This window comes from Oxyura jamaicensis, chromosome 12 (genome assembly GCF_011077185.1).
Source record: "Oxyura jamaicensis isolate SHBP4307 breed ruddy duck chromosome 12, BPBGC_Ojam_1.0, whole genome shotgun sequence".
NCBI lineage: Eukaryota > Metazoa > Chordata > Aves > Anseriformes > Anatidae > Oxyura > Oxyura jamaicensis.
This window is the reverse complement of record NC_048904.1, coordinates 9,524,410-9,536,963: the sequence shown is the minus strand read 5'-3', so window position 1 is coordinate 9,536,963 and position 12,554 is coordinate 9,524,410. Positions and strand designations below refer to the sequence as shown.

Here is a 12,554-nt window from a genome sequence, read left to right as displayed (position 1 = left end):
ATACTGTACTCTTGGTCACAAATTCAGTGTATATTCAATGACTTACATAATTTTGTACACTTTCACTTGCATGTTTTCATCAGAAAAAAATTAATACCACACATTTCTCGTATTTCTTAGTGCATGCAGTTACACTGAAAACTTTCCATAATACTTCATTTTGACTTTAGCCTTCCAAAAAACAAACACCCTAAAAATATTTCTGGATGTGAATGATGTAGAAATATTTAAATAATCAAAAATGTACAGTTGCTGAGGATGAAAGCTGATTAAAATTATGTCATTTGTAATTTTCACTCAGTTACTTTTTTTACTTTTTTGTTATTGTTTACTTTTTGTTATTGTTGTTTCTACTACTCTTGAAATGTTCTCCAGTATATACACACAGAAATCGAAAAGCCTCTTGGTATTCATCTGAATTTGCAAATATTTTTTCATCCAATGTATTTTATGATTCCTTCCCCTCCAACTCAGGCAGAACTTTCCTTCATTGTAACACTGAGTAACTACATCATGAGGAAACATTATTATATTACTTATCTGAAGAATATAAAGTGTTATGTGTACACATGTACAGACAGAGATGATATTAGCTTCACTTTGGTAGAGTCTGTGCGTTTAAATGAACAAAAATAATCTCAAATTATAACACAGGGAAGGAGTATGCTTCATTTGCTTTCTTTTTTCCTGTGTTATTCTGTTTTTAATACCATTTCAGTATACTAAGATCCACATCCAAGCAGAGAAGTTGAACTTGGTAAGAACTTACTTATTCTTTCATAGTTGCCTTGATTTTTAAAACTGACAATCAAATCAGATTTCTTTTTTCACAGTGCCTGCAGAAGAACCCTGTTCTCAGTTATTTTCTTTGTGTGAACACACAAAAACGTTCAGATGTTGATTTTAAATATAATATCCATCAAATCTTCAAAATACAAACATTTATTTTTTGCCACACACAGATACTTATACTTACTCTGATCGCAATCGAGCTTCCATTCCATCTGGAAGAAAAAGTTTGATTGTGGAGACTATACATCCATGGGTAACTGAAAAGAAACAAATAGTACGCCATTATGATCCGTTACTATTTAATTGTAAGTTCAGTGCTTAATGACATAGTAGAACCAAGTGAACTGTCTTAAGAAACTCCAAGGCTGGTGAACAAGAAAAGGCATAAATGCCTTCAAGCACCAGTGCTTTGGTCTGCCTTCTCAGCCCTTCTCTGCAGACAGGAAACTTTACCATTAGAAACTTGAACGGTTTAGGCTGTGTACTCGGTCCTGTCCTATGAAGCAGTTGCAATTCCAATTCTTCCAAATGAGCAATGCCTGCAAAATTTCTTCACTGCAGTGAGTTAAAACATTATATTTGGTTCATAAAACAAGGGAAAAAAAGAATGCATCTTACCTGTGTTAGTTAACAGGAATACAGGAGTATAAACATAATAATGAGATAGCTTTTTGACACAATTCCTGTATCTAGAGACTTCAGAGGTAACATAAACAATTTATGTCACCAGACACTCATTTGGCATTTAGAACTTGCCAAGTAATCACTATTTACAAACATGAGGATCAAAAAGGAAGCAAAAAAGAGAGTACAGGAACATCATCTTGGGCACAATGAACACCAGCAGCATTCAGGACAATTTATCTCTACTACTAGTGATTGTCCCGCTCTACTCTGCGCTGGTGCGGCCTCACCTCGAGTACTATGTGCAGTTCTGGGCACCACAGTATAAAAAGGACATGAAACTGTTGGAGAGTGTCCAGAGGAGGGCCACGAAGATGGTGAAAGGCCTGGAGGGGAAGACGTACGAAGAACGGCTGAGGTCACTGGGCCTGTTCAGCCTGGAGAAGAGGAGGCTGAGAGGAGACCTCATCACAGTCTACAGCTTCCTCGTAAGGGGGTGTCGAGAGGCAGGAGACCTTTTCTCCATTAACACCAGTGACAGGACCCGTGGGAACGGGGTTAAGCTGAGGCAGGGGAAATTTAGGCTTGACATCAGGAGGGGGTTCTTCACAGAGAGGGTGGTTGCACACTGGAACAGGCTCCCCAGGGAAGTTGTCACTGCACCGAGCCTGTCTGAATTTAAGAAGAGATTGGACTGTGCACTTAGTCACATGGTCTGAACTTTTGGGTTGACCTGTGCGGTGTCAAGAGTTGGACTTGATGATCCTTAAGGGTCCCTTCCAACTCAGAATATTCTATGATTCTATGATTCTACTATATGCTTGTAGTATGTATCTGAAATACACAGCCCTAGTCAAGAGACCTTTCATTTCAGAAAGAGAAAGCTTGCTTCTCCAGGACTGAATTCAGGATCTTTTGACAGTTCAAGATTCTCTTCAGATTCCTGAAGAGAAGGAAATAGAGTATTTGACTCTCCAAATGTTCAGGATAGTCAAGATACTTCAAATATTCTTTAAACATCAAGATCAATCTCTCTCCTTGTTTCCCAAAAATTATACAGTTTTTTTTTTTTTTTTTTTTCCTTGTGTAGTTCTATGATTTGGGAAGTAAATCTTCTCAATCTCACAGAAAGATAGAAGTTGTTTGCAAAACACCCCAGCAAGCTGGATCCAAGTAAGCATATGGTCTTATATCACTACACCTAAGGAACCCACCAACATATAAGACACAGCTGCTCTACTTTCATGGTTATTAATATCAGCAAAACAGTTAAACTGGCTTTGAAAAAAAAGGGCAATGGGTGTTTTAGGACAACGGTAGTACTCCAGGGAAAAGAGACAGGTCTTTAAGGAAGCTACCTGAATAGAATCTAAAAATACAGGAGATGATCCAACTAAAGAGTTCTTCCTTAACCTGCATTCAGTACTAAAAGCTCAATAATTTGGAGGAATATCCTTTTGGCTACAGCACCTTCAGTTGCTTTGCCTTTAACTTGAAGCATTAGATTTACATGCCAGCAAAGAACAGACAGGACTTATTCTTGAAACAGATTAATCCATGGGTTTCGGTGTCTTTTTTTCTGCAGAATTTTCAAATCTGTTCTTGAGAAAACAGTATAAAAATAAATAAAGGCATATTAGCAGTATTAGCTGTAGCATGTTGTACTCAGACAGCTTTCACATGGAAGGCTCCTTTCCTTTAAGGCATCATAAGGAAACTCCTGATTTCAGGCAGAAAGTATTACGGTATGTGAAATCAAAGGTTAACAGACAGCCTTATTGCTGCGCCATGTGTATCAGGTAAGCACGCTGTGAGATTATGTAATTCTGAAGTTTTTTCCTTAATGCTCATGCTGAAAAAACATACTAAAAGCTAATGTTTTTTGATATTAAGTAAATAAATAGAGGAATTAATAGAGACTCTGAAAGAGTGACAGTGAAAAGGCACTGAGCATTTTGACTGATTTATAAAACAAAAAATAAAATCTTACTCTATAATGAACTGATAGCTGAAGGGTAAACAGAAGAAAAATCAGACAGCCAAAAGTAAAGGTAAAGCAACATATTAAGCATTATAGTGGCAGCTGCAGAGAATAGTAGGAATTGCTTTAAGTCCTGTCTCTATTATTTCCTTCGGAATAAACAATAGTAAATTAAACAGAGAGACCTGTGGTTGCCAAAAGGGCAAGGAAATGCCCCTCGAGCCACAGCAGGTGCCTCAGCCCCCTACCACTGCCCGCTCGCCTGCACTCACCTCCCGGGCTGAGGGACGCGGGGTGAAGAGGTCTCGGCGGGGCCTGCGGCCCGGCTCGGTTCCCGGCCCGGTTCCGGGCTCGGATCTCGGCCCGGCCCCGCTGACAGGACCCGGCCCGGCCGCGGAGCCGCGGCAGCTGCGAGCAGGCAGCAGAGGGCGATGCCCGCCCGCGGCTCGGCGCTGAAAGCCCCGGGGGAAGCGGGGCCTGGGAGCGCCGGGGGGGACGGCGAGACCAAGGGCAAAGGAGGGAAAACTCTCTGCTTTCAGGAAACCTGACGGAGCCGACTGCAAAGCAGCATAAAAAGAGGGTTTCATCTTAGGTTTTTGTTTTGTCTCAAAACTTTTGCTTCACGGGTAAACAGACTACTGGCAAATAATGCTCTCGTCCTCATTTTCACATGTTACTGGGAAAAGAGCAGTCAGGGCAGCGACCCCAAAAGTGCTACGAGACTGCCTCTGTTACTTCACCTGGCCAGCTCCGTGCAGCTGGGACACGGCATGCAGCGGGTGCCCCACCTGCACAGGCTTTTACAGACTCCATGCCAGGTAAAAGAGGGATGAAGGGTCCAAACCTGACCAGAAAAAAGCGCACAAACTGTATTTGAACGGACTCATCAGGTATTACTGATGGTGCTGGAAAACCTCGCTCCCTTGCACGTGGGTACTGTTAACTCTTAGAGCGTTCTGGCAAGGAGTGGGACATTTAGGCACTGCTCGAAGAAAATAAACCAAAGCACACCAACGCAGGGAGAAAAGCACAGTGGGGTGATTAATAGAAAAACACGGCAAAAAGGATAGGGAAATGAGCAGGCCTGGGTGCTTGCTAGTAATAACAACGAGCAGACGAATAAGGAAGCAGGAGGGCTGGAAACATTTCTCTCAGGCCTGTTAATGACTTCAGCTCGGCAGCAGAACTTAGAAGAACGGGTGCTTACATAAGATAGCCCGAAAACAAGTCACTTACTGAACGTGCCACTATTTTAACGATACAAACTAAAGTCATATTTGCAAGGAAATGACTTACCAAAACACAGCCTGAACAATAAAATAAAAATAAATATATTCTAGCAATATTTACACAATTCAAAATTTACCTAGCCAAAACACTCTGCCTATCCAGTCATAACCTTATAATAGCATACAGCAAAATGCTGTGATGCCTTATGCAAGTAAGGTGTTATATCAGAATGCAAAACGGTTTTAAAGGGAGCTACTAATTTAAAAACTCCTTTCATGTCAGTGTTTTGTTACTAGGTTAGGTTAACAGTAACATCTAAGATTACTGCAATGAATTGGTGGAAAAAAAAAAAAAGCTTTTATATGCATTCCAATTGCATTCATGTGTAACCACTTTAGCTGTGATGCAGCTGTTTCATGCCCCTGCATGATACAATTTTCATTCATTGCTTGAGGAGGCACGGAGAGCAAGACAGCAAACTTGTACACCTTCCTCATTAGCTAGCTCAGCACATTAATGAGCAACGCTCGAATACAGTTCCTATGTTCAAAGCAAAAGGAAGGCGACAAAACCAGATTGCTCATGACACAGAACCTTGGTCACAGGGATCATGTCCTGTAAAACTAACACAAAGCCCTTGGGAAGAACTACTGCTGTCGTTCAGGTGACTATGCTTACAGTGAAACTTCCACAAACTTTCACATAAATAAATTGCAAATAATTGCTGATAAAAACGAACTATTTTTTTCTTCCAACTAAATCTTAAAATAAAAACTGTTTTAGGTCTGAATAGACACAAACCAATTTAGCTCCTTTTAGTGAGGACAGTACCACATCAAATAGACAGTCCCAGGTTCAATGGAGATGCAAAGTATTCCTTTGACCTACTGATACACTGAGTACTACTAGTATTCATAAATATTTGCAGTTGTGTCACATGAAATAACATTTTAAGTAACTCCTAGACGATACCAACTAAACACACAGGAGCTGAATTTTCAATAACGTAATTTATGAGAAATCTGAAACATTTTAATGACCTTTAATATCATGAATCACTCAAAAATACTATAGCTCCAGAAGTTCTTCATGATAAAATACTAGCCACCTCCATGCTTCAATAGTGTTTTCTTTAAACATGTGTTCATTAACTTATCCGGCTAAATAGAGACAGAATTCATGAGTAACAGATGGGGGAGCTTCATAGTTGTTTTGTTCACTTAAGGCTCTTCAAAAAACCTACTGCTGTACAACGTTTGTTGTTGTTGTATGAATGCGTGTCTGTGTGCTTTAAATGAAAACTTTACCATCAGCAAAAAAAAATCTAATATTATTTTTTCAGTTCTTCCTTTTCTAATATACTTTCCTTTAAGGATAAACATGGTTAGGACCTATGAAGGTATCGTTCAAGAAAGTAGTAAAGTAGAAATACAGCGATGACAGTTCTGCCATTTCATTGCCAAATCAGTTACTGCATGAGGATCCTTCCACACACTGCCAGAATACTGCTGTCCATGGAAGTAGCAGACCTATTATGTATCTTAAAAGTCTTGATGATATTTATTACCATCTATTGATTATCATCTAATAATTCAAACACAGACCAGCCTTTAAAAACAGAAATGGCTCCTGAGACACGGTACATAAATGCAAAAGAATAGAGACTGAGGCTGCATTTTTAATTGATTAATAAGGATATTTAGCTTTTTTCATAATATAAGATCTCCTGAATGTGCATTCTGGGAGGGGGACAGGAACAAAACCAAACTGAACAAAACCCCATCACTTCATTTTTCAGATTTCAAGTTTTTTCTATGCACATTTTTAAGTACCCACAGGAACCAAAAACAGTACCAGTTATAGAAGAAAAAAAAAAGTAGGTACCTAGATACCTGGACAAGAATGAAATTACCCTGGTCTACATCTCTGCTTAGCTCTTTATCAATAAACTCAGTTTCATACTTCTGCCGCATTATCAGCTGGAACTTTCTGGGTTCATATGCTTGAAAGAAAGGTAGCGACAAAACCAAACCCAAAGCAACTATGCACCCAGCCCCACGCACACATGCTCACACTGAAGTTTTAAAATTGCTCTAAGTCAATTTAAGTGAGACAACACATAAACACGGTTCTAGTGACCTATCCTCCTTTTCTGGATCTGCATTACCCATTCAAAAACACACTAGCACTCATACAGCCACCCAAGAATGTGGTTTAGGGAAGCAAGTCAGTTGAAAATCTAATTGTCAGGGTGGAGGAGGGGGACAGAGCCAGTGTTTGCAGCAAATCAGTTTCTTGATCTAGTTTACCCTGCAGCCACAAGACTCACTGCCAGCACAAAAAAGGAAAGGGAACCAAAAAGAAAAAAAAGGAAAAACTTTTTCCTTTCTTACAACAGGAATACTATTTACTCTTCAAGTTTACACTACAGTAAGATGTTCTAATAAATATAGTTGGGGAAAAGAAAAGATCCATACCCTTACCTTTCCGCGTGTTCTCCGTCACATCTACACCAAACTGGATGATGTCACCTGACATAATCTCACATGGTGGGCTCTCCTCAGATCCTCTACTCAGTCTCTGACTATTAATAAAGGTACCATTACTACTTTTAGTGTCTTGAAGATAGAACTGTAAAAACAAACAAGAAGAGTAGTAAGTTACACAGAAAAAACAAGTATGATGAAACTGGAGCTCCAATAAATTTTTATTTGCTTTAAAATACAGCTTGATACCCAGTGTAGAAGAGAACTAATGGATTAAAATCAGGATATTCTCCTCAGGACGTAACATTATCAACACATATTTTTATTTGATTTTTAGTTGTTTAACATACAATTGAATTCCAGCACATACATTATGCAAATAATTGCTATGAACTATACTTAACCTACTGCCTGCACGGAAAGAATCAGATGTTGTTAGCAATACTTTTTATGTAAGAATTTATGTTAGTTCACAACGATTCTAACTGCATACAGTTTATGATGGCAGCATGCCATGGTACAAATGTGCTGGAGGGAAGACTAGCATTGAGGGTGAAAAGAAAAGATTTGGAAGAAGTCAGGAACTGCAATAACAGTTCAGTGAAACTAAGGAAAACAAAATGAGGGTGCCTTCACTTCTCAGGGAAACTAGTTCACACTATTATGTTAATCTTAAGATTGCTGCATCATCAAGTACCTTTGCAAATATCCATTTGTAGAATTAATTCAATTTTAATAGCCACTTACTGAATCTTAAATGGCTTATGACACAAGACTTCTAGTCAGAGGAACTGCTGCATCTGAGGAGAGGTTACCAAGCAGGTGAGTCACCTGGCAGAGGACCGGTGCCACTGGCTAAGACCTGTTCAGCAGACAGCACGAAAGAGGGGACTGGAATGTTATTAAACAGCCAGGTGGAGCGCTGCTACGTGAGCCATTTACAGGAGTTCAAGACTACGCCAGTTATTAAAGGATCCTTATGGGATGCTAGAAGTCCCTAACTGCCTGCACTCGTAAAGAATCTCATCATGTCCCAAAACAAGTATAAGGCTGGGGAACCAGTGTTGTCTTCAGAAATTAGGGTTTTCCCATGTTTTACCCATTAAAGCAATTGGAGGTGTTTTGTTTTGTTTTGTTTTTTAGAATTCTGTGGGGAAAAAAACACCACACACTTTTATTTGTCTCTATCATCATATTTCTTGAAAAAAGTGGTAAATATAGCACCCCGAAAACATTGAAGGGAAATACGGTCTTGAAATGGAGAGACTAGCTCTAGTACTCTTCAGATCTCATCTTGGAAATGACACCAAGCACATGATACACGTGCTTGTCCCGAGTGACATAAAGTAGCGTCCCTAACCTGAGAGCTTAAATGCCGTTGCGTCCAGAAGCTGGGACTCAATACAGCAGGTAAGGTGAATGCCAAAACTGGAGAGCTCAGCTAGATGGCAACATGAAAAGCAACACATGAAAGACTTTTTTCTAAGAGATATGCCTTTGGTCTTAAAGAAAAAAAATCAATTAGTCATATGCTCATAAAGGTGAAGGTAAACATGAATTATGGACAGATCAAGAAATATCACCTGCATTCATTGTATTAACAATCAGACCCACCCACTTTAAATACTAGTCTGTATATATTATTAAATATTAATATAAACATAATAGTCATATAGCTTTTATAACAGTTTAAAGTCAATCAAATTAATTAGCTCATTAATTTACTAATCTGAAAGTATTCAACCCTCTCGTGGTTCCATGCAGAGGTAATTATTTTTACATCCTGTTTGCTTTCAATTAGTGTTCTGCTCCACTTGAAAATCCGTCTGTTATGAAAAAGTGAGTCACAGGCAAGGAGAAACAAACATGTTATTTGTTTCTCTCCACCCTTTTCTTTCCTATACATAGTACCTGCCTCTTACTCCTCTCAGTTTTTGATTCATCACTGCCCCTTGTAAACACATTTCTGCAGAACCAACAGGTGAAGCACAGACAATACAGCACAGCGAAATACAGGAGAGTTACCACAGGAAAGGGAGTGCAACGAAGCATCAGCAACACCAAACTTACAAAATAGCAGTGGAGTGACAAAATTTAAAGTGGGGAAAAAAAAGCTAAATAAATGGGTCTAAGAAATACACATTAGATTTAATATTATCAAACTGATGCCCATTTACTTGCACATTACTGAATTTCATTATTTAAATTTTAGAAAAGTGATGCTCTTTAAATGTCTTGAAGTCTTTATAACCAGGATTAAACTACTCTGCTTCTTGCAGCTGGTGAAGAAATCAGTAATACCAGCAATACATTAATAAGCTGTTGTGTGGGTAGAAGTGCACTGACTTCAACTGAAACCTTCTTCCTAAGTGCTATCTTGTCTTTAGTGCAGCAACTGGCCAGCAAGCCCAGCAACGGTCCCTTCCTTGTACCAAGTCTAAATGTTATTTCCCTACTAGTTTTCACCAGTTGACGTGGTCTTTCTCAAAGGTCAATTTCTCCACCACTTCTGTAACATTGTTAGAAGTTATCTTCATGAACCAAACCCAAGCACAAGCCCTGAAGCATACACCTGTATCCCTTAAGTAGTATTTATGGTAGGATACTGGTATTTAATACAGTATTAAATGTGCCACGTACTAGGTGGGTTCCCCAACTCCCCAGATGCCTGTTGCACAGCAGGCAGGTAATACAGGGCCTTCAGTGAAAGCAGCATCATCTGTTCTTCCTGATTTTCGGTGCAAACTGACAAACTTCAGCAGCAGCCAGCTTAAAGACTAACCAAACACTTCACTTTCCCATTGCTCATCACTGAGTTTCACCACCACCTCCTCAGCTGTTCTGGCTCGAGCCTTTATTTAGCCCCAGCAAAGCAGCTCTGAGAGCTGACACGAGTTGTACGAGGAGGTGCTTAAGCTGGTAGTGCCAGAAAAAAGGGCAGCACATACTGACCTAATTACACCCACTTTTGCAATCCCCACCTCTCTCCAAATCAAGCTGAAGGCTCAGCCCTTTCGTGCCTTACCTTAACAACTACTGCACTTTAGAGGGCAGACCATGGGCGCTCGGAGCACCTCAGCTTTGGAGGCCTGTTAAAGCATTAGTGCATCCTTAGTGCAGACAACTACACCTAGGGTACGACAAGGCAACGTGCAGTTATTTAAAAAGTCACTCTCCAGTATCCTAACAGCTTATCAGACTGAAAAAAAAATCCATCCCACATTTCTTCCATAGTCATTTATGGTTTTATGTTCATTTACATCGTCTCCCATTTACACCTCATTAATAAACTCAGTTAACTGAGGACATCCTACCACACCGCTTCCGCAAAATTTAAGACTATTTAAAAGTAAAATTTGCAGTCCGTCTGTATACTCAAACTTCTCCAGGACAGCCCGTTTATTCAGAAACGGCATTAAGTTCCAAAAAGTTAGATTTTTGTTTCCACAACACTTTACGAGGAATTATGTAGCTCTGCTCATATTTCAAGTTACTGTTCAGTTCTGCAAAGTGAAAGAAGTACCTCCTCTGCTTTGACCTATGTTGGATAAAAAAAATCTTACTCCATTTAAATTCCACTGCTTTCTAGGTCAATGACTCAAAAGAGTACCAGCAACTTGCTAAATCACAGAACACATTTTACTTTCATGCAGTTAGATAGATAGCACTACGCATTTTTTCCCCCATTAAAAAAAAAAAAATCCTAGTATTTTTAAGTACTGAAACAGAAAAAATCTTTCTGAGACTTCTCAGGACTATGACAACACATGAAATTTATGCACAGCTTATGAATTCTAGCTGATATTAGGAAGTTACAGAATTGTGATGCTCCAGAAGGCCAGATTTACATATGAGCTTTACATATGAAATGTAGGAGACTTCTTCAATGAAATAAAACCAAAGGAAAAAAAAAATCACTCAGATTAACAGATACTATGCTAACACACTATTTCCAGTAGGTAGGCTGAAGGTAATTCCTTACTTAGTGTGTGCGTGTGTTTCCAAACCATATGGAATTCTGCTATAGGATGAGACACTTCCGAAGGATCTCAGAAAAGACAAAGGACGGGGTCAGAGATGCACTGAAAATCTTGAAAGAAAGAAGCACGCTTTTCCAGTGATCTAATTATTTGAATTTAATTACAGTACAACACTAGGGTAAAACAAACATCCAATGTGCTTCTGTTTTAGTCTCTTCTACAAGCCCTGATTTTAGCACTCCCTTCTTGCATCTTCATTTTGACTACACACAGCATTTCTCTCAGTACACCGCATTATTTCCCTAAAGATCAACCTAGAAATTAAACGTAAAGTTCTAGAATTAGCCTAAAGTGTAGGCAAATAAATAATCTGTTAACTTGCTAGTTTAACATTTGAGCTTTCTCAGAACAAGATTAAGATCTCAAAACCCAGCAGTGTATAATAATCAATCACACACATGCAGAAGATAAGAGATCTGTCTATTGCGTAGCTTTTCATTGCAAAGCCCAAGGTAAAGACGGAGAATGAGGGCTTCACATACTAGACAAGAAACCAATGTTTGAAGATTAAGTACTCTATTGATGAGTTCTTGATCATTTGAATAGTGTTTTTTTCCAAAAACTCTTATGACCTAGCTACCACAAGTACAATAAATGAACAAGAAACCTCAGGCCTCCAGAATGGAAACATACCAATAACGCAGGAAGGCAGTAAATGAAGCACGGTGATCAAGACAGACTCGCAGAACATTCACAATCCCTACATTTAAGAGTATACTACTGCTACTCCCTCAACCTCAAACTTCTGTTCAGGACAATTCCACTGACAATTACAGAGAGAAGAATTACTGAAGAACTGAGGCAATTTGTCCCTGCAGATCTAAGATTCCCTCCACGGACTGAACTCTCTCTAAAAATGCAGACAGACCACAGCATACACTTGCACAAATGGACAAATCCCTTTTTGTTGTATTTACTACCACAAAGGTGCAGCAAGGGTGTCAGCTAGAGCAGTAAAGCCAGAAAATGCTGCAGCTGAAGACGAGAGGTTCTTCCCCCTTACCATGCTACAAACTAAAAGACCACTCAAGGAATGATTAATGCTGGTATTACAAACACAGCCCCTGAGGACTGAAGCCAATACACAAAGGCAGCAAATAAATGAAGATCTAAAAAGTGGAACACACACCTTTTAGTATTACTTCAGTGCAAAATTGATCTAGATAACATATTTTTAGCTTTCTGGTTTTTGCTTCACGCTGAGTATTCTACCGTGAGATGAAGTAAATGGCTTGTGCACAAGGATCTTAAAACAATACATAATGGGGTCAAACCAATATGGCCAACGTTTATCACACCGCAGCCAAAATTTTCTTCTCCCATCCAATTAGTAGATCACTTTATATTCCATAAAGTATTAACACTGAGTATTTTCTGGATTTGGAAACAGCACTTCAGCTA

At 39.2% G+C, this 12,554-nt stretch overlaps 1 protein-coding gene across 25 annotated transcripts in view; it reads right to left on the bottom strand.

Moving 5' to 3' along the window:
• The window catches only part of SLMAP (sarcolemma associated protein), a 104,640-nt gene that overhangs the window by 62,846 nt on the left and 29,240 nt on the right, over positions 1–12,554 (bottom strand). For all 25 annotated transcript variants that reach the window (XM_035338096.1, XM_035338095.1, XM_035338094.1 and 22 more), the window contains 2 exons: positions 7,111–7,258; positions 977–1,049 (listed from right to left, as the gene is read on the bottom strand). In XM_035338096.1, coding sequence (XP_035193987.1) covers positions 977–1,049; positions 7,111–7,258 — 221 coding nt within the window. The remainder of the gene's footprint in view (positions 1–976; positions 1,050–7,110; positions 7,259–12,554) is intronic.